The sequence below is a fragment of the Lemur catta genome, chromosome 13 (genome assembly GCF_020740605.2).
Source record: "Lemur catta isolate mLemCat1 chromosome 13, mLemCat1.pri, whole genome shotgun sequence".
NCBI classification, from domain to species: Eukaryota; Metazoa; Chordata; class Mammalia; order Primates; family Lemuridae; genus Lemur; species Lemur catta.
Genome location: NC_059140.1, coordinates 60780573 through 60806510, shown reverse-complemented (window position 1 = coordinate 60806510; position 25938 = coordinate 60780573). Strand labels below are relative to the sequence as shown.

General features: G+C 40.2%; 2 protein-coding genes across 2 annotated transcripts in view; both read left to right on the top strand.

The window, feature by feature from the left end:
* The window catches only part of CCDC122 (coiled-coil domain containing 122), a 42695-nt gene extending 35044 nt beyond the window's left edge, over positions 1–7651 (top strand). The window contains exon 7 of the transcript XR_006738943.1: positions 6956–7651. The gene's annotated coding sequence lies outside the window, so the exon portion shown is untranslated. The remainder of the gene's footprint in view (positions 1–6955) is intronic.
* Positions 7652–17499: 9848 nt separating this feature from the next.
* Positions 17500–25393, top strand: LOC123649077. Its single transcript, XM_045566995.1, has 3 exons — positions 17500–17559; positions 23292–24373; positions 24811–25393. Exons 1-3 carry the CDS (start codon positions 17500–17502, stop codon positions 24929–24931), a joined length of 1263 nt encoding a protein of 420 aa, XP_045422951.1. The 3' UTR covers positions 24932–25393.
* The last annotated feature ends 545 nt before the right edge of the window (positions 25394–25938 follow it).

The window sequence follows — 25938 nt, the reverse complement described above, 5'->3', positions numbered from 1 at the left end:
GAGGTCTGGATTCCATTTCTGTTCTCTCTCCTTATTTTCTTGTTCCCACTATAGCACAACATTTTTATTTAGTTTTAGATTCATCATTTCATTGTTGCTTTTTAAACAAAAAATCTGTATTTCTCTCTTTATGAGACAAAAAGTAGCATACCATATACTCTTTTGAACTTTGTTGGGGTTTTTTGTTGTTTTTTTGCTTTGCTTGTTTGTTTGTTTTTTACTAAATATATCCTAGAGATATTTCCATAGAGGTACATAGAGGTCTTCCTAATTTCTTTTTTATAGCTGCATAGCTTTTCATTCTAATAGATGTCTATGGCTTATTCAACTCTTAATGGATATTTAGGACATTTGGATTGTTTCTATTTTTTGAGAGGGGGTGTTGTTCATTTATGTTTCGTTTTAGAGACAGGGTCTTGCTCTGTTACCTAGGCTGGAGTACAGCGGCACAGTTATAGCTCACTGCAGCCTCAGACCCCTGGGCTCAAGAAATCCTCCTGCGCTGGTCTCCCAAACTGCTGGATTACAGGCTTAAGCCATCACATCTGGCCTGTTTCTAATCTTTGGCTATTACAATGAACAAGCTAAATAACATTCCATTGCATGTATATACCACATTTTGTTTACCCATTCATTATCTATCAATGGACATTTGGGTTGCTGTCACATTTTAGCTATTGTGAATAATGCTGCTATGAACATGAGTGTATAAGAATCAGAGACCCTGCTTTAAATTTGGGGGGATATATTACTGCTTTGCTCTGAATGCATCCCCCAAAATTCATGTGTTAAAAACTTTATCCCCAAAGCGATAGTGTTGGGAGGTGGGTCCTTCTGGGAGGTGTTTAGGTAGAGCCCTCATGAGTGAATTAATGCCGTCATAAAAAGTGCTTGAGGAAGTAGATTCACCCATAATTTTCTGCTTGGCTGCCATGTGAGGTCACAGAGCCCATCTTCCTCTTGCCCTTCCACTTTCCACCATGGGAGGATACAGCAGAAAGCCTTCGCCATACCTGGCCTTGATCTTGGACTTCCAGGCTCCAGAACTGTAAGAAAAAAATTTCTGTTCTTTATAAATTACCCAGTCTCTGGTATTCTGTTATAGCAGCATTAAATGGACTAACACATATACCTAGGAGTGGAACTGCTGGATCACATGGTAATTCTGTTTATAGTTGACCCTTGCACAACTCAGGAGTTAGGAGTGCCAACCCCTGCATAGTCAAAAATATGAGTATAACTTTTGATTCCCCCAAAACTTAACACTACTAATAGCTTACTGTTGACTTACTTACTGATAAAATAGTTGATCAACAGATATGCTGTATGTTATATACTGTATTCTTACAATAAAGTAAGATAGAGAAAATCAAATGTTATTAAGAAAATCGTAAGGAAGAGAAAATATATTTACTATTAAGGGGAAGTGGATCATCATAAATCTTCACCCTTGTCATCTTGTCGTCTTCACATTGAGCAAGCTGAGGAGGAGAAGGTAGAAAGGTCTTGCTGTCTCAGGGCTGGCAGAGGCAGAATAGGTGGGGCAGGTGGAAGGGGAGGCAGGAGAGGCAGCGCACTCAGAGTAACTGAAAAAAATCTGTGTATAATTGGACTAGTGCAGTTCAAACCCATGTTCTTCAAGGATCAACTGTATTTTGTTTTCCACAGCATCTATACCGTTTTACATTCCCACCAGCATTGGACAATGGTCCTAATTTCTTCACATCCTTGCCAACACTAGCCATTTTTTTTTTCCATAATAGCCCTCTTTATGGATGTGAAGTGGTATCTCATTGTTTGCACTTCCCTAAGTGGTTTGAACATCTTTTCATGTGCTTATTGGCCATTTGTATATCTTCTGTGGAGAAATGTCTATTCAAGTTATTTGCCCGTTTTTTAACCAGGTTGTTGTGGTTATTACTATTGAGGTGTAAGAATTCATTATATATTCTAGATATTAATTTCTTATCAGATATATAATCTGTGAATATTTTCTTGTATCCTGTGTTTGCCTTTTCACTTTGTCAACTGTGTCCTTTGATGCACAGAATTTTTAAATTTTAATATAGTCCAATTTATCTATTTTTTTAAATTTCTGGTACTTTTAGTGTCATATCCAAAAAAATTCTTGCCAAATCCAATGTTATGAAGCTTTTCCCTTATCTTTTCTTCTGAGAGTTTTACTATTGTAGTGCTTACATGTAGATCTTTAATCTATTTTGAGTTTATTTTTGTATATGATGTAAGGGAAAGCTCCAACTTCATTCTTTTGCAAGTAGATATCTGGTCTTCCCAGCACCATTTGTGGAAAAGACTGTCTTCAGCTTATTGAATGGTCTTGGCACCCTTGTCAAAAGTCTTCTGACCATATCTGTAAGGCTTTATTTCTGGGCATTCTACTCTATCCTGTTGGACAATGTAGCTGTGTTCACGCCAGTATTATCTTTTGTTTGTAATAGAGTAGCAAGTATTTTCCCAGGTTGTCATTTGTCTTTTTACTTTGTTCATAATACTTACTTTTACCATGCAAAAACTGTTTTATTTTTATGTAAATTTATCAATATTTTTCTTTATTGTTTCTATATTCTGTGTCATAGGTAGGAAAGTTTTTCCTGTCCCTAGCTTATAAAGGAATATGTCAATGTTTTCTTCTAGTACATGAATAACATCATGTCAATTTATCTAATAATTATTGTCTTCAATTCTACTATAAAATGGTCAGAGAAAAAGGGAGATTGATCACTTTTAGTAAATTCATGATAATAAACCAAATTGAAAAAGGCTGCAACAGGACTGCTGGCCAAGTTAGAATATAACTTTTGTTCATAGTGATGATGACAATGAGGAGAAGGAAGAGAAGGATAGCTACTGTCTAATGACTTCATGCTCTATACAGGCACTGTTGGGGGTCTTTGCATACACTACACATAGAGAAAGAAGAAAAGCCTAGTTTTTAAGAGCATTAACTTCAGAGTTATAAAAACCTGAGTTATAATACATGTTTTACTAGATTTGATTCCAAACTCTGTCACTTACTGGTTGTGTGACTATGAGCAAGTTTCTGACATTCATTAAGTCACAATTTTTAAATCTGTAAAATAAAAATAATAATACAATTTACTTCATGGAATTGTTGTAAAATTAAATAAGATAATGCGGTTAGATATGGTGGTTCATGACTGTAATCCTAGCACTTTGGGGGGCTACACTCCAGCCTGGATGACAGAGTGAGAGCCCCTCTCAAAGAGAGAAAAGATAATAGATAATGCACATAAAGTCCTCAGTGATTAGCATAAATATTTAATACATGTTAGCCACTGTCAATCCCCAATTTATGAATAAAATTACAAAAGTGATGAGAAATCAGAAAAAGTCCCATAGCTAGTAAGTGTCATAACTGGGATTCAAAGCCCAGCTCTAATCTCTTTTCACCCCAAAGCTCCTATCCATCTACTACATCAGTAGAAAGTAATATTTACATGAATGCTGATTTCTGGAAAAGTCTAGAATAGAGCAGACTTGGGTGTTAGGAGGACTATTTTCTGATTAGAAATAATGATTTTTAAATAAGAAACTCAGTGTGCAAAAATACAGTGCATGACTCCATGATCATTGCCTCTTTTTCCATAATCAAATGGGAACTATTCAAAATTTTAAAGCTGAGAAATCAGAGAAGAAAAGGACTGAGACAGGGTTGCTAGACTGGGTAATCAAGAGCTTAGGGTTGATTGTTGGGGCAGAAACCACAGTATGTGTGGTTAAAGAGCAAGTGTATACCAGCAGCAGCAGGGCTGGTGCAAGCTGGACCAGTGTTAGCCAAGATTAGACAGGTTTCTGCAGAACAGGAGCCAGGAGAGGCCCCAGCAGGGGGGTAGAGGATAGACAGTGGGGGACATTTATTCCTCATGACTCATGTTTCCATTAAGGGAAGAAAATGTCTAATCTACTCCCCAGAGATAGAAAATTATGGGAGGAATGCTTTCAGCTTATCTCTGATCTTCCTTTTATCCCAAGAGATGAGTGACTTATCGTTGGTGAATTTGGAAGAACACGTAGCCTCTGACTTTCCCACATGTCAGCCTGCAAACCAAGTGCAGAAAGGGTGCATTCTGGGTTGCTGCTGCTGGAGAAAATTCAATTCAACAAGGTTGACCAAACATCTAAACACATGTTTCCAATCAGCTTTATCAATAATGAAGTTAACATTTTAATGTCTATTGCTCCAATGTGAGAGGGGAGGAAAGCAGTGTCAGCCACAGGCAGAAAGAAGCTGAAGCAGGAAGGTGCTTGGCTTCAGCAAGCTCTAGTGACACAGGCAGAATTTGGAACTCCAGGTTAGAGCCCTGACACAGAGACTCAAAACTGTGAATCTAAGGGGTGATGGTAGCTGTCTTGTGGCTAGATTTGGCCTAGAACCTGAATGCATGCTCACCCCCCTGAGACTGGAATTTGAGGCCTGAGAGGTGAGAATTGGAGGGATGATATGCCTCAAACGAAAGAAGTAGAAAAATGGAGATAACCTGTGTTTACTGCACTTTTGAAAAATGAGATAGTCCATGAAAGGCTAAAGACACAATAATTTAAAAGAGGAGAATTTTTTAGAGCTTGGGAAATCTGACCGTGCTTGTAGAGCTCATGAAAATCATAACATTGAAGATGCAAGAGAGTGGAAAATAATTGATGCAGTAGATCCCACAAGGCTGAGAGGGTGCAGGCTCCTGGGTGGATAAGGAAGGTGTAGCCTTGGGAAGAAAGCACTCCTGAGACAGGAGGGAAAAATAAAAAGAGAATGAGTAAAGGAAAAACAAAATTTAAAGTGAGGAAGACGGAAATCAAAGGAGCTTTTGTTTAGAAAGAGGGTAAGGAGACAGTGGAGGGAGACAGCATAGAGTTCGTGCATGTGAGGAGAATGAATGGTAGGAACAGAACAGCCATACAGCACAAAGCCATGGATAAGAAAGGGGATTGGCACTGATGATCTAAAATTCTGATTAGAGTAAATCCATGGTGAGCCCATTGAACTCAGCTTGGCCGTGGTTGTGTAGTAATGTTTTGTTTCCGGGGATTAGGAAGCACAGAATACTGGATGGAAATTGAATTTAGTAAACTCAATATGTCAAATACATTTTAACTTTTCTTTATTCATAACTGTGGATTTTTATCTCAGGGTCACCATTTTAAATAGTTATTCTCTCAGAATTGTTGAAAATATAAAAGTTGTAACAGATAAGGCTGAACTGAAAACACAACTGAAAACATACCTAAACATACTTGTTTAGTTTGTTGGTTTATTTTAAAACCAAATCCAACATCTCAGATTACAAGTAGAGTGCTAATATTTATTAAACATCTAAGATGTGCCAGACATTTGTGCCCACCACATAAATGTGTAACTTGATTTAAGTAAGTATTCCAATTGGTGATGTTCTGGATCATTTATTCAACAATTGTACATCTACTAAGTGCATCTCTTTGCAGCATAATATGCAATATACAGTCCTTTCCCTCCTTTATCTCTCACCCAGTTGTGCCAGTAAGACATTAAACAGTATAGCAACATCAAAAAGTGAATACAATTAAGTACCAAATATGTTTCACAAATTTTCAGAGGAATGAACAACATGAGCTATCTCTGAGATGACAGGCAGGATTTGGATGAAAAAGAAAGCAAAGGATGGGATATTTCAAATCACAGCTGTTGTGTGCTGTGGAACAACCACAGTAACTCAGCATGTGGGTGGAACTACTATGGAGAAGGAGTAAAAGAGAATCCTTGAATCAGAGATATACACAGATATCAGAAAAATAGGAAGAGAGGGCTTTCTCCAGGAAGGAAGGTCCTGGAGTAGGGAGGAGTCCGATGCAGCCTCAAGGGGGTAGCAAGAGCCTAGTGCAGAATGGCTTCAAGTAAGGGCTGTGACCCGGTAGGAAGGAGGACCTGGAGGCATCAGAGAGCAGCCAGGCTGGAAGAGACACAGCCCATCAAAGAGACCACATTCTCTTTAGGATACAACCAGGAAACCACTGTCTTCATCCATGTATCCTCCCTACCAGTCAGCAACATCTCAGAGAGATCCCATAGCATTTCTAGTCATTTTCGACCATACCTGCAGTCTCATCTTTAGGTTAGTATAATTTTTATTTCCTATTTAGACTAAAACTTCTCCCCTTCTCTCAACTGAGGTCTGACTGCTGGCTGTTAACAAAAGACCATGAGATCTGTGGAGGATAAAGGGAGAGCTTAACTTTCTATAAGCAATCTACAGATTGAGGAGACACAGCCTCCACTGCAAACTGAAAAATGTGCTCCAGGGAACAAAAGGGGACCTGCTTAAACATGGGGAGGTGCCCGCCTTAGCTCTAAACTAGGTGCGTTCATGCAAATGAAGGATTCAGACCCACTCTGTCCCGATTGGTGGAAAATGACTAACTCCTGATTGGGTAGTTTTCAAGCCTGAAGCCAGAAGCCTCTGCTGGATGTCTCCTTCGGGGCTGGTGGGACTTTTCTAACCCTGGTACTATAGCTCCAAGAACTACCTTAGATCAGAGGTGCAAACAGGATGGTTGGAGTCTCTCTCTCTCTCTCTCTCTCAACAAAAAGATTATCCTTCTCTCACCCACCCTGGCCACTCAGTTCCTGTTATCTTGTTTTGGGTGTCTCTGTTATCCACAGGGAGTTCATCTGGTCTAGAGAGCCTGGTGTCTTATTTTATAGCTTTATTTCACATGACTTTGTTTGGGGACCAGGACTAGGCGTAGCAAGTGCAGGCTGTTTCTCCTGCTGTCTTCTTCTAACCTCCAGCTCCCAACACCACCCCACCTCTTCGCCACCCCAATGGGGAGGATGAGGGCTGTGAAGAAACAGCCAAAGCCTATTTACTTAGCTTTTGCTGTGTGCGGTTCTGACTCAACAGTGATTAAAATGTAGACTCTCTTTCTTGGGTTGTATTTGCAGACTATTTAAATACCTCTCCACCAGGGAATTCGAATCTGCACCATCTCCCAGTGAGACAACTTCCAAATGACCTTTTTCTGCTGGGGTCCTTCCACTTCAACAGGCAGCCTCTGGAGATGGCTGAAACCATCCTCGACAATCCCTGTGTCCACCTGGTGGTGTGCAAAATCCCAGAAGAATGACACATTTTGGGGGTGGGGTGGGGCTTCCAAGAAAGACAGAGGTTAAGTTTTCCTCCAAACAGGAATGATGTGAAGTCTAGACTTGCACCGTTATGTTTGTGGTTTGAGAGTCATACCTGATAAAATAGTAAAGTCATCTATATGAATGCTGTCCCCTGATCATCTATCTATTAATGTAGACCAAGAAGGTTTTGCCCATTGCAATAAATTTCCCTGGAAATTTGCATAATTGTAGAGGAGGATAAGTCAATTGCCATTATCCTATAAGAGGCTGAAGAAATGATTTCTAACCAATTTGTCATCTTATAAATTATGATATCCAATGAAAAGTATCTTCTGGTTTTTCATTCAAGTGTTTAAAAACAGAATTTTCTTTTTCAGTAGAGCAAAATGGAGACAGAGGTTTCTTCCCCTTCTCCTCTCCAGCCCTCCCTCTTTCTTTTTTAGTCTGTTGATCAGTAGCTCAAATCCTCAAATCACTGCTAATCACTAATTGTCACAAAGTTGGCTTCTGTTTGCCGTCTACCTTGTCTTTGCTGTGGCAGCAGGGGACCATCATGTTTTGACAATTTTCTATTCTATTGATCTTCTCTGTTAATTTTCAGGATACTGTTAATAAAGAAAGCCCTTTATTCTGTTCTGGGGAAAAAATCTGTTACCTAGGCATTTACCCAATATTAATAACAGTTCTAAAACAACGAAATTTCGTGCTTAAAAGTGGTGATGCTACTATGTCACTGTATTCCACTTCATCTCTAAAGAGCTATTAAATGCTGCTGGGTCAATTTTGACATGCTTAGTTAACAGGAAAGAGAGAACAAAGAAAATAAACCTACATAATGGGTCTGCAAATTAAAAAGAAGGAGGCATGGTTGGGGGTCCCTCCAGAATCACACCTCTACGTATTCTGTCTCTCACTCCAGCTTTCTGATTTGTCAAATCTTTTTGATTTTTCAATTACACATCTCCAAATCCTTAGAAAGGTAACAAAGCCTAAACCTGTCAAACTCTGTTAACATTCTCAGAAAAGAAACAGAAAGCAAAGAAGTTGGAAGAGAAATGGAGAAATGGCTGTTCTGAGCGCTCACAGAATATGTTTTTGGAAAGATGATATGGTTTCATAACAATTTGAGGTCAACAGTCCATACTACTCTTCCAAGGCTCATCCTTCAATTGATTACAAGTTCTTTTACAATTGTCCTCAAAGTTCCCCAAACACTCATAAAGTCCTATTCAGTGAAATTGGCAGATAAAAACTCTCATTCTTTAAATGTGTTCAAAAACACATTTTATAAACTAATTATGTATTTAAACCAGCTAATTTTTCTTGATAAATTAGATGTTAGACATGCAGATTTTATGCCATCATCATTTCCATTGATTACTGACAGAAATATTAGGGATCCAATAGTGTGGAATACAATTAAATAAAACAATTCCAAATGGATGGAGGAGGGCATTTTGTCCTAATGTGAATCATTTTATTTTAGCTAAACCTATTACCCGCAGATATTTATTAGCCATTCACATAGACCCCAGACACTTTATGGGCCCTGAAAAACATAGTGATGGGCTGAGAAATATCTCATGCTATTGTCTTCAATAGTAATTAACATCTAAATCCTGGAAACAGTACAGAGTGGGCAGTAAACCCAGTTTGATATAATTGTTGGCAACATCTTCTACTGGGCAGCACATTTGAGTGGGAATCATGTGTTCTAAATTCTATTCAAGGCAATCCTCTCCTCAAAGCAAATCACATCTCTTGACTCCTTAATTTCTCCAGTATTAGAGGTTGACAGAAATGCTTAGGGAGAGAAAACATTGGTAGAGATTCTCGAGATCTTGTTTTACCAGAGCTTTCCATTTCATATCAATTTATAATTCACTAAGCAATTCTTAAACCCATCTGGGGAGCCCTACCTTTGAAACTTTTAAAATATCTGAGGATTCTAGTTATCTCCATAAGGTAATAGAAGTAGGGCAGAGTATAACACTCCTCTACATTGTATCTATATAATTATATTTGGTTGCATTTTTGATAATCTGCGTCACTGTTTCCTTTTTTGTCAGTGTCTATACTTGTATATTAATTTTTATATTAATTTTAATGTTAATTTTTAATAGTTAACCTTAAGCCAGGATTTTGGCCTGAATTTGAGACATACACTGCTCTGCCTTGTAGGCCCCTCACCTGCAGTCCTATCTTAGGTACCACAGAGGCTACAAAATCAAGAGTCCTAAGGTTCTAGATAGTGGTTATCAACCTCCAAAATGCATAAACTAGCCTGTTAAATGCAGATTCCTGGGTGCCAGATCTGAGGTTTATGATTCAGCGTGTCTTGGGTTCAGGCCAGGAACATGCATCTTCAGCAAGCACCCAGGTTGTCCTGATGCTGGTGGTCCAGTCACCACAATCCAAGAAACACTGTTCTGGGGAATTGCCAGAGGTTGGGGAGGGGGTCATAAACCATCTTGTGCACAGGTGAGTTGGCAATGACTGGTAGAGAAAGCCGGATGACCCAGGGCGCTGAGTCCTCTTGGGGAGAGGGTTGGGGACAACACTTCCAGCCCCTTCTTTTCTACCAGGTGGGTAGCATAGAATGATCATTTGTACCTACTCTGTAGGCCATGACCTCTTCGCTAAAAAAAAGTGGTTCTCTTTTCCTCCTCTTCTTTGTAAAGAGGGAAATATGTTAGCCTCTGAAGCAGATCAGACCAAGCTGGGAAAGGAGAGAATCATCAGCTGAACAGAAATAATTATTTCATAAACCTGTGCAGATGTCTCTCAAGTTTTACTTGGTGATGCCTCTATGTAGGGTAATTTAACTTCATTTTTAGAAAGGTTTCTCAAAATATCAAGATAGATTTCTTTGAAAGTAATTATTTTATTTTTATCGAATATTTCTTTTAATACTAATAATAAAGTGGCTTAGAACGCAACACATTCAGAAAGAAATAAACATAGCCACTCAATTATTTTTAAATAGCTTGAAATCTTCATGACAATAACAAATGTCTTTTCTTATTTATGTACACAAGATATACACATTATGCTCGTCTGCAAAACCTATAACAAAGAGAAAATTAAAGCCCAGTAGATGGCAGTGTTTGCTACTTTTTACAAATTAATTCTGTGAGGAAATATTCCCCTCACCCCAAACTTAACATGTTTTTGGAATAATATAACTTCAATCTCCATTTTTAAAAAGGATTATGTACAAGAAGCCCAATAATTATGTCCTTTTCCGGGCCTGCATTGAATGACTCTGTCATATTTTATTAAATAAGGAAAATTTTTAAGGGTTATTAATCTTGTGTGAGAGTAGAAAGCATTTAACTAGATCTTTTGTTTCAGTGTTCCTAGGACAGCTGTTTTTCTTCCCCCACCCCTTCACTCCCATCCACACTACAATTGCCATCTCTTTTAAAAAGATGAAAGTTAAAAATCAGTTTCAGGCCAGATCTGCACTTGTGTTAAATGTTAGGATTACACCTAGCTGTTCTTTAATATTATTTTTTCAAACATTATAATACATTTATGAACAAATACTTTGCTCTCTTTTGACACGAGAAAGAGCTAATATATAATAGGTGTTGGTAGGTCACTAAACTCAGAAAGGGCACAGCTATGGGCTTGGGAGTTCCAGTCACAGCTCTAATTACGTGACCCTAGCTATGGTAATTAACTTTCCTGAGCATCAGTTTTACCAAGTATATAATTGTGATGATAACACCTACTCCATAGGGTTATTAGGAAAATAAAATTAAGTAATGTACAGCATCCAGTACAATGCATGATATATACTAGATACCTAATAAATGGTGTCTGTTGTCTACGTTTTTATATCAAACTTAATGTCCTATAGTCAGGCATGCCTTACACAAAACATTCTTCAAGAACTTCAGGAAAAAAAAACCCCTATCTCCATTAGCAATATACTTAGCCCCAACTCTCCTCCAACCTAAGTGATGCTAATTTACTGCGTTTTCTCATCATTAGCATCAAACCTATTTATTTAAGCTTCCTGGGCTTTAGAGACACAGGGAGACAATTCACTAAGCATCATTTGCTGTTGAAGGTTAAAGCAACTGTACCCTATAATCTCCTACTCAGCTGCCAATACCAAATTTAATATGGAGAGGTGAACACATGGCTGAAATGTTTAGCATGGTATCTATTTTTCCCATCTTAGTTTAAGATTATGAAAATTACATATTGTCTACAAAAGCTAGTATTTCTAGTTAGTGATAGTTTCCCAACATCAGGGCACTAAATACATCAAAGTGCCAAGGTATTCTACGATGAATTAAAATTTGATTATCCATCAGCATTCAATTCAATTAAAATTCAGAAGCCAAGCAGAAAAAGATTAACAAAATGAAATGGAATATCAAGAAGGAAGAAAAATATGCAGTAGTAAGGAGAAAAGAGGAAAAACATCACCCTAACAACAACTTGAATTTTCTATATTTATCTACGTGTATTTGCTTCACTTGGTTGTCAATTTTAATTGGTCTGCAACATGCTGTGGTTCTAATATATTCAGAATTTCAATTGTTATTTCTGCCATCTATTATAGTATCCCCAAATGCAGCCTATTCCCAGTGAATAATAAGGGTTTCTCTCATTATAGAAATAAATAGCTTATTAAATCTATTGTTAGTTTCTGTACCTGATGACACAAGTCTTTAGAGGTGCAGAAAATGGGAAACTGTCTCCTTCACAAATCATACTTACTTTACTAAAAGCAAGGATGATTCATCAAGGTTGGCCCAAAGCTAATTGAGATTTTGTAAAGGTTAAAACCAAGGCAGGTATATACCAAAATGTCAGAAGTTCACCACAGATGTCTTTCCAATGCAATTGTTTTTTAGATGTCAAGACTATTTTTAAAAGGAAAGAACCCTACTCTGCCTGTGTGTATATGTGTGTGCAAGTACATATATCTGTATAAACCTTGATGGTTTTAAAATTTGAGAGGCTGCACAATATACTGAAAAGAGCACAGGCCTGGGAGAAAGACAAATCTGGATTTCTAGACAGATTCTAGCATTTATTAGTTTTCTTACCTTGGGAACTTATTTAACCTTTCTGAAGCAGAGCTTTGTCATCTATAAAAAATGAGAATAATAATACATGCCCTACAGGAAGTGATTGGTGTATTTTATCACAATGCCTGAAATGTAGATGTTCAATACGTGATTAAAAATTTACTCAGAGCATAGGTGAGCCCTTAAATGATTTCATATATGAAAATCTGATTTGCCACAATAAGAAATTAGTTGTAGATATTTTTAAGGGTTATAGTAAAAGAAATAACAATAGAATCATTTTAGAAAGCATCTAAAAACACTGTGTAAAATATTAAGTGAAATATACTTGTAGAATTCACAGAACACCAAAGGACATGCTATTGCATTGTTTCTAGGCCATTCGTTTGTTTATTCTTGTGAATAAAAATGAATCTCCCCTTGAATAATACCTAACAAGTATTTTTCTATCATTTGCTTTAAATAGAACTGGCCAATATTTAAATATTTAGCTTTGTCAATTTAGCTGATGTCAATATGTATATAATATATACATAATACACATATTTACATATATGTACATATATATTACACATATATTCTTTTGCCTTGTTCAGAGATGTTAGTTAATATGTGGCTAATCAATATATGAAAATTAAAGGTAAAGAAAAGTAAACATAAAGGAGAAGTAAGGGTCTTGAGGTAAGGACTTGAGACCCGCTTTCCTCTGTCATTTTCTCTGCATGCCCCTCCAAGGCATGAAAACTTGAAAAAGAACTTAAAATCTCAGAGGGCTTTGTTAAAGGGATAGTAAAATTGAACTACCCCATGCTGACATGAAATGCATTAATGAATCCAGGATTGTATATTCTATAATTATTTAAAGCATTCCTAGAATATGTTATAATAAGGTCTTCATTTTAAATAAGCCTTTCTTCCAAGAGAAATAGTTTGATTGATGTTTTGTTGAAAAATGAAAAACTGAACTAAGGACATGAGCTGTAATACAACAATATATATATTTAAGAAAGACTGTGTGGGTGAGAAAGAGTTGGTGGTCTTTTATTGATTATGATTCTGAGAAATAAGACATATTAAGTTCACCCACCAATTTCCTTGATGAACCATATTGAAAAAGATAGTTAGCTAAAAGCTCCTAAAAGACGAGAATGCATCTGCAAGATGCTAGCATAAGTAGAAAGGATGTTGATTTGGTCGCTGAGCAAGTGCACATATCAAATATATACATTGTTTTTGATTTTGGCATGATCAAGGGTTGCTGTAAGGCATTCCTAGCAACTAGTGTGTGAATATTCCTCCAGGCCAAATCTAGGACAGCTAATAAGGTTACTACTGTTTCTTGCCACATCTAAGGAAAGTAGCCACTGAGAAGTGCATGGCCATTCTCACATCCTCCTTTTCATTATTCACTACTATTCTCCAACTCCCTTATTGTGAAATCCAGCTTTGTGTGCCCAACACTCTTCAAAGCTTGAAGTAACACATTCCTGTCTCAGAACTCTCACATGCTGTTAACACAAACAGAGGACATGAATGGCAGCCTCTCAATTGTAAGTCATGTGTGTCCTGGTATCAGTGTCTGGCTTCTGGGGGTTTCTGGAATAACCCAGAAGATTTTTAAGAGTAAACACATCACACATTTTCTTAATGAAATAAAAGGTTAAGCTTAAACTTTTTAAGGCTTTTCCATTGATTGCATCTTGCAGGTTATAGTTAAGTCTGTTAAAGAAGTGTCCATATAGGCACATTGTTTGGGCCTACAAGAAAAAAACAAAAGAGGGAAGTGCATATGTACCTGAGCTACTGAGCAGAAGTATCAGCAGTTGGGAAAATATGACCGGAGTAGTATGGAAAAATAGTATGGAAAATTGGCATTTCAAGTTTCACTAAATGAAACAGAAAATTAACAATACAAACAATGGTGTTCCTGGGTTGAGAAGCAGCCTAGAGAGCAAGGATGTTGGGTCTTGCCATAGATTCACTAATTAGTTCTTGAGTCTGCTGACTTAATATTAATTAATGATTAATTTACCAGTTATTAATCAATCAATTAATTAAACAGGTATTTACTAAGCACTTGCTGTGGGCCAGGGTCAGAGTTCAGTGCTGCCATACAACGAAAACAAAATAGATATATACTTTTTGACATGTTTCAGGCCCATCACAGTTATTGCCAAGTTCCTGCAGCATTAGTTAATAAGAGCAGGGTAGAGATCTGTAGGTTTGGATTCCCCTCCAGCTGTGCCTCTGACTTGCCACAGGACCTTGGACCAGGCATTTAACCTCTTAATCTCACCCTCCACTGTCGCACAAGGAGGATAGCAGTAAAACTGCACTATCTAGCTTTCTCACAGTGTCGGTATGATGTACAAATGAGATAATCGATATGAGAATGCTTTGGAAATTATAAAGCGCCCATTTTATTTTCATCTTGCTATAGACAGAAATAATAATTTCCACCTATTCACCTCATACGGATGCTGTTGCTTCTTGGCATTTATCGAACAACAATGCTCTCTCCCTGATTTACAAATAGAATTAGACAGAGTTCTTGCCCTGTGATTTTTAAACTAGGCAGATATACATGATAAAAAGATGAGAAAATTTTCAAGGTAGACAATATTGTGTGAGGATCATTAATGTGTTTATAAAAGGGCTATGCATTTCTTAGATGAAAAGTGCTATGGGCATTTTCATCCTTCTTAGGATATTTGCTTATTGTGAAAAAATGATAACCCACATGATGTAAAACAAGCATAAAAGAAAGGTACAAGAGAATTGAAAAGGAATAGAATTAAGTAGAAAGAAGGAAATGAGACATGGGGCAGGTGAGTCCAACAAGTGTCTAGAACATCTTATTACATGCTGTACATTACACTGAGTCTTAGATAGCGGAAACTTGGATGTGAATGTGAGATGAATAGCAAATCAACTTGCAAGTAGACTCTGCTCAGTAAACTATGTGACGTAGTTCCACTCATGGTTGACCATTATACTAGTATTTAGCTTTGAAAATATTAATATTTAAAAATAACAATTATACTAGTAACCCCCCAAATGTTAGCATTTGTACAATGCCTTAGATTTTACAAAATGTTTTTATGCAAACAATTCTCATAACAACTTTGTGAGTTGGGTATCACCATCATTTCCAATTTCCAAATGAAAAATTTGGGACAGGAGTTAGCAAAATTAATTAATTCAGAGTAAGACACTAAGTAGAAGCCCCCCATGGCTTGAGCCCAGGCTTTCTGATTCTAACATATGTGCATTTTCCATCTTCACAAAAAATTCATCAATAATCTAAAATAAAGCACTGTCATACGGGCTGGGAAAAGAAGGAACTATGGAAAATAAATTAAAAAACCAAATTCAAAGCATGGGTTGAATTTGGAAACATTTTCCCTCACGTTATTCTAGTTCTACAATTTACAAATCAATTTCATTGGTTTTCAGAGTGATGCAGTCATTAGAAGGGTTTTATGAAATGGTCCCTCCAGGCAAACACTGCCTCCTAAGGAATGTCACTTTGAGGGCTTAATCACGGATTGTGGTCTGTGTTTGTATAACACATGTTTCTTTCATAGCATTACTAGGATGCCCCAAAGTGAGCCTTAATGTGATAGTCACAAAATAGTTTAAAGCACTTAAGTTTTTTATACTCCATCTATAGGTAGTCATGTATAAAAATGAAATCTGAAAAAAAGTGAAAATGGCTTTAAAGGAAAATAAGACAAAGTCATAACTGATATTTCAATTTCAAGAATTAAACAGGATATTAGTTAATTGTATTAAGACAATTAAATAAAACACATTCATTTCAAATAATTAAGCATTGTTATTAGCAAAACTGTAATGCTTTTCTTGAAATCCAATAATTTTCTGGTCCAGGAACAAATTGCTTCATCGCCCCTTTACCAAAGTTAGGGTAAAAGACAACAACTGCTATAATAACTCTTGGGGTAATCTGGCCTTTTCCAGCTATATTTCTGCTCTTCTCCCCTCCTCTCTCCTGCCCTCCCCTCCCCTCCTCCTCTCTCTTCTCCTCCTCCTCCTTCCCCACCCCCCCTCACAAGATCTTTAACATTAACACAAGATTTTTTACTACAATAAGTACTTGTAGCATCTAGCACAAGAAAGAATCAAGGTAAGTGATCTTGTGCAACAAGAGTCCACCTATCTAGTTGCTGAAATTCTCAGATTTGCTAAATATGATGACTCTCCTTTGATTAATGCTAGAAACATATTACCAATACTTAGATTTTTCTTTTGCAATTTGGAATTCATCAAAACTTTTCAATGTATATTGTCATGCCATGTATATGATTTCCAAGATGTCACTTGTCTCATATGTTACATTGTATTATCTCATTATTTTCTTATACCAGTTGCACATACAAGGTGGTAGCATATGCACTTAAAACTTTCATAATTTACAACATCAGTCCCCAACCTTTTTGGCACCAGGGACCGGTTTCATGGAAGACAATTTTTCCACAGACAGGGCTGGGGGCAGGGGGAGGTAGAGCTCAGGCAGTCATGCGAGCAATGGGGAACAGTGAAGCTTCGTTCTCTGCACTCTTCCCCTCCTGTCCCCCACGTTTCCTAAGTTTCATGGAAGACAATTTTTCCACAGACAGAGGGGAGGCAGGGCTGTGCTGCCCTGTTAGGGTCTACGACAGGCAGTTGGGGACCCCAGACGATGCAGGGTGTATAGTCTACAGAGAAGTCCTATAAGTAATTAATCTCACCTTGTTTTCTCTCTCCCTTTCTCCCTCCTTTCTTTCCATCAGTTCTCTAGCTTTCATTTTAAGAGTAGTACCAGAGATCCTGCTCTCTCCTGCAGAGTGGGATTGGCTGGATTAAGGTTGTTTTACTTTGGGAACCAGTAGCCCTCTACACAATTAGTAAATTGGAAAAATTATAAACATTATTATATTTTTCATTAATAATGATAGCTTCCTGGGTAAAATAGTGAGCATACTCTATGTAGGAAATTCTATTGGAATTTTGGCTATCATTTGCTTTAATTGTTAAGGACTGTTTATAGATTCTTAAAAGAAAATTACAACAAACTTTCCAAATTTTGCCTGCAGCAATTGACATACATGAATTCAAATAATTTACCGCCTCTCGGCCAAACTCTGCAGAATCAGTAACTATTATAGATGGTCACTCCAATGAACACTCTGGTTACTTACTGAAATGAATCTTTTCTGCCCCATTAGGGAATGCAGTACCAATTCCAAGGTGAAACCTGGACCTCATTTTGGGGGTGGAGGTTAAGTAATGCAAAGCATCCACAGAATGGCCAGAGGCCAAGGACCAGGGCTTGTGACTCCAGAACAGGCCAGCATTTGGGGCAAGGTGAGACTAAGTTTTTAAAGGGCCATTGAAAATATTTATTCATTATTAGAGGTGGTAAATGCGGGGAAATAAAAAGGGAAGGATTCAAGGATGACCAGTTACAATCTTGTTTTAAAGAACTTGCTGAGCAAAAAGCCCATCTTGGAGAGGAGTATGAAAGGAAAAAAAGAAAACAAAAAAAAAACCACATTTGAAACTTTTTGTGAAAGCGTTTAACTGATTTTGCTAAAATGGTAGCATTTAAATGGCTGAACTTTGACTTGAATGGCATTTAAAGAGAATAAATGTATGCCAAGAAAATGTCTGGAAGGGTATATAGTAACCGGGGTTGGTCCCTGAGAGGTAATGTTACTGCAATTTTTTTCTTTCTATTTTTTACATTTTTGTAATGCCTATTTTTTCCCATAAGCATACACAACGCTTTTACAATTAAGGGGTGGGCAGTGAGCTATTTTGTTTAAAAGAAAGGAATTTTTGTGGTTGGTATTTATCTGTGAAATGAATGTTCGCATAGCTAAATTAGCAGGGCAAACCACCATTGAGGAAGCAGAATCTATGTGACAGAATAAAAATAGAGACTAATTAAAAACAAATGAACACAAAAGCTTGGGTTTTGCAACAGCAGCAGAATTTATAGAATCATAGCACCTCTAGAATTATGGAATCCACAATTTCCTGCATGTGTCAGTTTCTGCCAACTTTTGGTTGTCTGTGGTTTTCTTAAAATATTCTTGGAAGGGACTCCCAGAAATCATCAACTCAGTCCAATGTTATAATCTAACAAAGGTTTCCAGAATTTCTACAGGAGCTTCATTCATGCATGCATTCCAATTTTCTGCCACACACTTTTGATTTAGATCCAAGGTTTACAAGTTCCTACAACACAAGGGACCCTTTCTCATCTTACTTTATATAATTTTCTTAACAAACCAATGAGGTAAGTGTTATTATCCACATTTCACGGGTGGGGCAAGTGAAGCTCAGAGAGTGAGGTGCCCAAGGCCACACGCAGGTTGTTGGCTAGGCTGGGATTTGAACTCAGATCCTTTCACTCCATGCCAGGAGCTATTTTCATGCCATACTAAGACCACCTCTGGAAAAGTCAAAAGATGTACCCCACATGAAACCTCTGGGGCCCACGGGGAAGCAGATTATATAAAGCATTCAATACATGAATGGTTGGGCTTCCAACAGCTTTCATTAGGTTAATGGCTTTATGTCAATGCCACCCTGTAAGTGTTAGGGGAGTCTGTGGTAATACTGTTTTGAACCACTGAAAACTCTGTTTCCCTGGATTATTGCTTCTCTACTCTTTACAGTTTTGTCATGAATTCAGTTAAGGAGTTGTGTTTTTAGAAGTTATGTTAATCGAAAATAATTCTGTCTTAATAAGTGAAAAGAAATTGAGAAGTAAAAAATTATGATATTCATGGGCGAGTAATAATGTTATGTAAAAATTATCCAAGAATAGACTGCTGGGTCTTTGTGGCTATGGAAATTTCAAAATACTATACAGAGGTTGCCCTATGAGTTTTGTGATGGGTTAAATATAAGCTCTAGCATATTCTATAACCTGTTCCACTCTGCCCAGGGATCCCCAAGGATAGGTAGTCCATAGCAGCCATTGCTAACAAGGTCTACCCTTCCTTGTCAGTTTCTTCATATCTTCAATCTAAAATTCAGACACAGCAACAGATTAGCTATTTACATTATATCATGTGAAAATCTAAATGATTACTTTTAGGGAATATGAATATGAAAATATGCATATATACATTGGCCACTATTAATCAATTATCACCCAAATGGTTTTTTTAACAAATGCCTTTATTAAGTCCTATTGATACTTCAAATTGAAGTTTGTTGCACCTGGTCAAGTGATAAATTATGCTTATGTTCACTTTTTGTTCCCAAGAACAATGATAGCCAGAGTGTAGGCTCCTTAGGAGTAGAGATAGATTATATTTTACATTTTATTGGTAACAACCAGCATGAAAAACAGAATTGATCATGAAGTAGGTACTCAATAAATACTTGTTTGGTTTACTGATTTGCTTATGCATCTTCTTGGAGTTGACAATCACATAAATTATTAGATTAAAAATAGAAGTGAGGTTATTAGTAAATCTACCAATTTATTTACCTTTAGCCATAAAATGTTAATGTGCAAAGGATCTATATTAGGCAGGAGTTCTTTTTTTTTTTTTTTTTTTTTTTTTTTGAGACAGAGTCTCACTTTCTTGCCCGGGCTAGAGTGAGTGCCGTGGCATCAGCCTAGCTCACAGCAACCTCAGACTCCTGGGCTTAAGCGATCCTACTGCCTCAGCCTCCCGAGTAGCTGGGACTACAGGCATGAGCCACCATGCCCGGCTAATTTTTTTTTTTTTTTTTGTATATATATTTTTAGTTGGCCAGATAATTTCTTTCTATTTTTTTTTAGTAGAGACGGGGTCTCACTCTTGCTCAGGCTGGTCTCGAACTCCTGACCTCGAGCGATCCACCCGCCTCGGCCTCCCAGAGCTAGGATTACAGGCGTGAGCCACCGCGCCCGGCCTTAGGCAGGAGTTCTTAACCTGAGCTTCAGAGGAGATTCTCTTAACTCCTTGAAAATTTATTCAAAAGTTTTTCTACATTCATATGTTCATTTTCCTGTAGAGAGGATCCATAGCTTTCCTCAGCTTCTAGGAAATCCATGCCTCTATAAACTATTAGAACCACTGACATCAAGCATGTTCACTTACACCCCAAATGTCAGCATTCTTTCTTAATGATTAAGGAAGAAAATCTGTCTCCTTTTGCTGAGAATAAACTATAATATTTTTCTCTGATTTTTTACTTTCCTGAAGATGTGTGACCTCTAGTCAGAATTAAATTGTCCTGAACATTATGTGGAATAAGGCAATGTATTAAACATGAATACAAACAGGATAGCTTGAGACTGCTCCTTGTTCCTATGCTACGCTCTGTACTGAGTTGGCACTTGGTTTCCAGGTGTAGGTCAAGGTGTTTTTTTTATCATTTAAAACTCTAATGGACTAAGTGATCTGGGACCTAATTACGGGGCAAATTACCTGTATCCTTATGCTTGCTCACAGCCACTCAAATCCACAGCAGCACTTCAGCTAACGGTTCCTCACTTCTCACTTCAAAGAATTTGGGGCAATCTGCTCCCAGCATGGGGAGTTGAGTTTGGAATTCATGGTACATCTCACGGTCTAAATTTACCAGTCTTGAGAGGTAGAAAGCTTTTATTTAGACTGACAGAATAGATTATATAGTTGTGATCAAATTAGTTTAAAGTACTTCATACCTTACCCCTTCATGATCCTGTGTTTTTAAGGAAGTTAATATTTGACTAGTTTATTGCACTGCTGCAAATTGAAAAAAGCAGTTATGTTAAGGAGCATTCCCTTTTTAGGAAGAAAAATAAGACCTTTAGAAATATGCTATTGATTCTCAGTCCAACTGATAACAACATATAAAAATGAATCTCTCAGCTGTACATTTTATTATTGTCTAGTATTTAAGTAGCAAGAGGAGGTATGTGTTGATAGTGTTTTCACTGTAGTTGTTCCTCTAAACTTTTATTTTTAAGTGGTCCAAAAACACTATACATCTTATGTTGCTATTCTTTCTTTTCATTGTTCATCTTTTAAATTTCCATTATTTATTTTTAAATTAATATAAATTAAGATCACTGTATACCTATATTCTTATTTTTAAATGTTGGCTTCTTATAAATGTATTTATTTTTATAAAGACAAGGTTTTCCCCTTTGGTGGTCATCAGAGAAGTTACGGTTTTAACATTCTTCCACCACACCAAGTAATAATACAAGCACTTGGGAAGTGGTTGACACTGTAGGGGTTTCAAACCTCTGAAGCTTCACTGAAAATCAACTGACAAAAGGCAGATTAATAGGGGAAAAGACATACAATATTTATTTCAACATGCATAATACGGGGGGGATTGCAGGAGAATGATTACCTGCAATAACCCAATGGGGTACAAATGCCTACATATCCTTCTGTATAGGGGAAAAACAGAGATGAGGAATGGATGTTTTTAACGGGATAGTAAATGACTTTAGGGGAATTCAATGGGCTTGGAGAACATATACTAGTCTGGGACGAAGTCTGTTGGGTTCACAGAGCAGTGTGACAAAAGTCTGTCCAGTTGTGTTGACAGACTTCAGTCTTTCTTCCTGTGATATGAGTTAGGTGAAGGCAAACTTAGGGAAGGCAATTGTGTTCTTTGGCAGGTCCTGTTTCTAGATAGATAAGGAAACCTCAGAGAATAACCTCATCCTGTGCTTTGGGGGAGATAGAAGACTGAAAGACAGAAGTGGGGGAAAAGGTCAGAGAGACCTTGAGGCTGCTTCTCCAGTCCAGCATGTCAAAGCAGCATATTTTGGCTTATCAGTTTCTGAGCCCCATCAAAACCCTAAAAGCAAAATTCTAAGAAGAACAAAACTTTCAAATTATTTTGGAAGATTTTGACTCATACCGATTTTATACATTGCCTGTAAAGGCTCCATTTTGGGTATCAGAGTTTTTCTGCTTCTCCTGCAAGTTTTAGAGCTTCCTTTCAAGTAAAAAATTAAAATATTTAAGCTTTCAACATGACAAAAAAAAAAGCACATGAATTCCAATATCACAACAAATGTCTTTTAAGAAGATTGTAAATTGAGTGACAGTAGAGAAGTCATTTAAACGGACCCCCACTAGAGAATACATAGCAGCAGCCAAATAAATCCATTTTAATTTTCACTTTATTTCAGTTATATTTCACAGCTGTGATATCATGAGTGGTGAAAGAAGCAGCTCATAGAAGAGCCTGAGTTCAAAGGAATTGAAATTTAGCATGGAATATAAAATTGAGGACTTTTGCTTCTAAGAGGATGCTTGTAGAAATACCAAGGTTGAAGGATGTGGGCTTGGTGCCACAGCAGAATTAGCAGTCTGGGGTGATCCTGCCTGTTGTGGCAAGTGTCCACGAAGTACTGCTCTTCACAAGAGAAAAGCTTGTACCTGACAAACTACTTGAAGCATGTATTTCTCTTAAAACTCTGTTCCCCACCCTTCTCTAAAAGGGATAGTATACATGGACACTTTCACTTTTTGAAAGGTTAGGTTCCCCCAGGACCGAACTAAAGCTGGCTTTAGCCTTCTCACATCCAGAGGACCCCATTGGGTTCCCTATAGAGTGCTCTTAGGGAGCACCCTTTGTTAATGTTGCACAATGGGTCAATATTCTGTTTTCTTTTTTCCGCACTGGGGCTCTGGCCGCCAGAGGGGAAAATAGCCTCACACCGGGAAATCGCATAAGTTAAAATCAAGCAAGCCTAGTGGGGTGGTAATGACTTTCCCAGCATCCAAGTCTTTGCCTTCGGGTTACGTGAAGCTAGAAAACAATGCCATTCCTTCATTTGTAGAGAACTCACAATGTACATGGATGGTACTGTGCTAAGTACTGGAGGGCATGCAAAAGTATACACAACGCAATCACTGCCCTGAGGATTCCTGCCAGGAAGCCTATTTCAACTATTACTCAGACCTTATGACCCTTGAAGAAATGCTTGGGTGAATAAAATTCCACTCAGAATTTGAAATAAGCCTGGAAAAGTATACCGCTAAGACGATATATCTTTTAAGAGGCAGGACATGTAATTGTGCTTTAAAAATTTATTTCTATGGTATTACAATGTGGCTTGGATGAGCCTGACTTGACAGAGGCATTGCTTGGATTCCTGCACAGCTAAGTTGAATCCTAACAAAGAGAGGGGCAGCACTTTTATCTGGGAAGTGGACAACTTTGACGAAAAGTGGACTCCAGGGAGGAAAAAGAGGGGCAACATTCCACCTGGAGTGAGGACTCCCCGCAGTCCGCACCAATCGTGCAGGCTTACCGCGCCCCCGCCGAGCGCACTCTCAGTCCCACACCCCGCATCCTCTGCCCAGGCCAGGCGGTTGGCTGAGCTCGGCCCTACCCCACTGTCTACCCAACGCCGCAGCCCTGGCGAGTCAGCCAAGTGCGCCCGGGTTCCCCGCGTGGCCCCTCGGCGGGCCTGGCGCCTCCAAGGTCGCCGTGGCAACCGTGGGGTCCCGATCTCTGTTTCCCTGCGCCCTGCCCAGAAGCCTGGACAGCCGCGGCGGTGGCGGGAGCGAGCGGCCTCGGCCCCTCCCAAGAGGGGGCAGCGCGACCATGGGCTGCGGGCGCCGCCTCTGCTGCATCGGTGGCTGCGCGTTCCGCTCAGCTCAGCCTGGCTCGGACCCGGAGTCTGGGCGCGCCTGGCCGCCTTCCCCTCCTCCTCTGTGGCCGCCTCGCGCCGGCAGTTCCTTCAGGCGAGACGCGTTCGATCCTCCTTCTCTGGGTTTACGGATTTCCGGGGGCGAAGAATTTTGCCTCGGTCCCTACGAGCATCTCTCAGCCTTTCTCCCCCTCCCCTCGCGACTCCCCACCCCGTGGGCGCGCGCGCGCACACGCACTCACACTCGCAGGCGCGCGTGCGCACGCCCGCGCGCCCCGAGCCGCGGAGTCTCCAGCTCCGCTCAGCAGATCCCTGCTCTCTTGGGCGCCGCTACTCACACAGGCTTCCAGCCGCCACGGGGCGTCCTCTGTCCGCGGCGGCGGCGACGGCGGCGGCGGAGGGAACGGCGGCTGCAGCCCGGCCCCGTCTCGCAGCTCCTTGCCCGGGACAGAGTCTGGGAGAAGCCGAGAAGGGGGAGGACGCCGAGGCGAGGAGGAGCCGCGCCGCGCCCGGCGCCCGGCTCCGCGCGGCGGGCTGCCTCCGCTCTTCATACCGCGGCCCCAGGTAAGCAGCTCCGGAGCCCGCAGCATCCCTGGGGCGTCCAGGCTCCGGGCCGGGGTTCTCTGGTCCCGCCCCCGCCGCGGCACCTGGACCTAGGCTTGGAGGGGAGTGGGCGAGGGGGGAGGGGAGTGGAGCTGGAGGTGAGGCTGGTAGGGAGAGGTACGTGGAAGCGTGGGGGCGTCGGTGCAGACCCCCACGCCCTTCCCTGCCGCCCCCCAGCTCAAGCCCGGTCACTTTTAGGAGCCCGGGGGTGCCCGGTGCCCCAGACAGCTGTTCCCCGCTCTCCCCGCCGCCCGCCAGCCTGTGTCGGCTCCGGGCTCCGCGCCTGCTGCGCGCCAGCCACCTTCCCTGCACCTTGGACAGCGCACCCCGCCTCCCGCCGCCCCCGATCTGGCCCAGGATCCCGTCCGGCCGTCCTCCCCCTGCCCTCTTCTTTCCAGGTTGTCACCCTCCCGCCCTGCTTCCCTTCTCCTCCTTGCCTCGGCGGACTCCGCTCCGGTGCGGGCCGGAAACTTTCCTCTCTGCCTTGTCTGTGCTAGATACTATTGTTGTTATTTGTGAGTGTCCCCTCTCACGGGGAAGTCGGACACCTTGGACAGGTCTTCCTCGGCGGGAGCGCTCCCTGCCCGGCCTAGCCTGAGGCACAGGGGGCAGTGGGTAGCCGGACAGTGCGGCTGCCAGGGTGCAGAGCCCGCGCCTCCGCAGCTGGACATCCGCCGCCTCCCGGCCTCTCCGGACTCGACACGTGCGCGCCTCCCACGGACGCGGCACCTCCCGGACCACCCCACGTCCTCCCCCTGCACGGCCACGGCCACCCCATAGGTTGGACACCCGGGGCTCGCGGGTCCTGATTGGCTGAAGGCGTAACCCCGCCCACTTTTTTGGAGGGGGGTGGTTCTGGAGTGTTGTGGTTGTCATCCCGCGGCGAGCACATGGGGAAGTGGGGTCGACAGGTGGGGAAGCCCAGCTCTGTAGGATCGCCGCGTCTCACTGTGTGTACCCGCTTAGCCACCCTCCTTCCCCCAAACAGTCTGCTGCTTTTCTTCTTTTCTCTCGCTCAATCTTTCACTGCTGTAACATTAGAAGAAAAAAAAAAACTGGCCAGTAACCCTAATTTTATTAAGATTGTATTTGTTCGGTGGCAGCGATTTTTAAAAGCGGATCTAGGAGAATGAGGGAAATAAGTGTTTATGGAGAGGTTCCTGGCAAACTGGGCTGCAGATTTGAGTCTGGTAGTTTGGAGAAAGTAATGAAAGGTGCTTAAGGGATCTGGAGAGGATGGAGAAAGTGGGAAGGAAATTGATTATTGGAGAAGGAGAGACACAGGTGAGCGAGCTTGGGAAGGAGAGGGAGAAGGAAGTGGTCATTTGTGGGGTGAGATGTGAAGGAGAAACCCAGGTGGGCGCTCTTGTGAGGTGGGTGCGTTTCTCTGGGAAAGTGGTAATTTTGACTGGTACTTAGTTCATTATTAACACACTTTGCTTTCGTTTTGCCAGAGTTGCCCCTTTGATAGAGACTATATGTTAATAGTATCTATCAATGTAATGGATGTTTCTTATCACAGTTTC

What these genes read in the sequence shown, in the direction of transcription:
- LOC123649077 (XM_045566995.1), top strand. Translation starts at nt 17,500, where the DNA reads ATGGCCAGAGGCCAAGGACCAGGGCTTGTGACTCCAGAACAGGCCAGC. An exon ending in AGGCCAGCATTTGGGGCAAG is followed by an intron (nt 17,560 to 23,291) that starts GTGAGACTAAGT and finishes CTGACTTGACAG; the next exon opens with AGGCATTGCTTGGATTCCTG. An exon ending in TCTTCATACCGCGGCCCCAG is followed by an intron (nt 24,374 to 24,810) that starts GTAAGCAGCTCC and finishes TCTTCTTTCCAG; the next exon opens with GTTGTCACCCTCCCGCCCTG.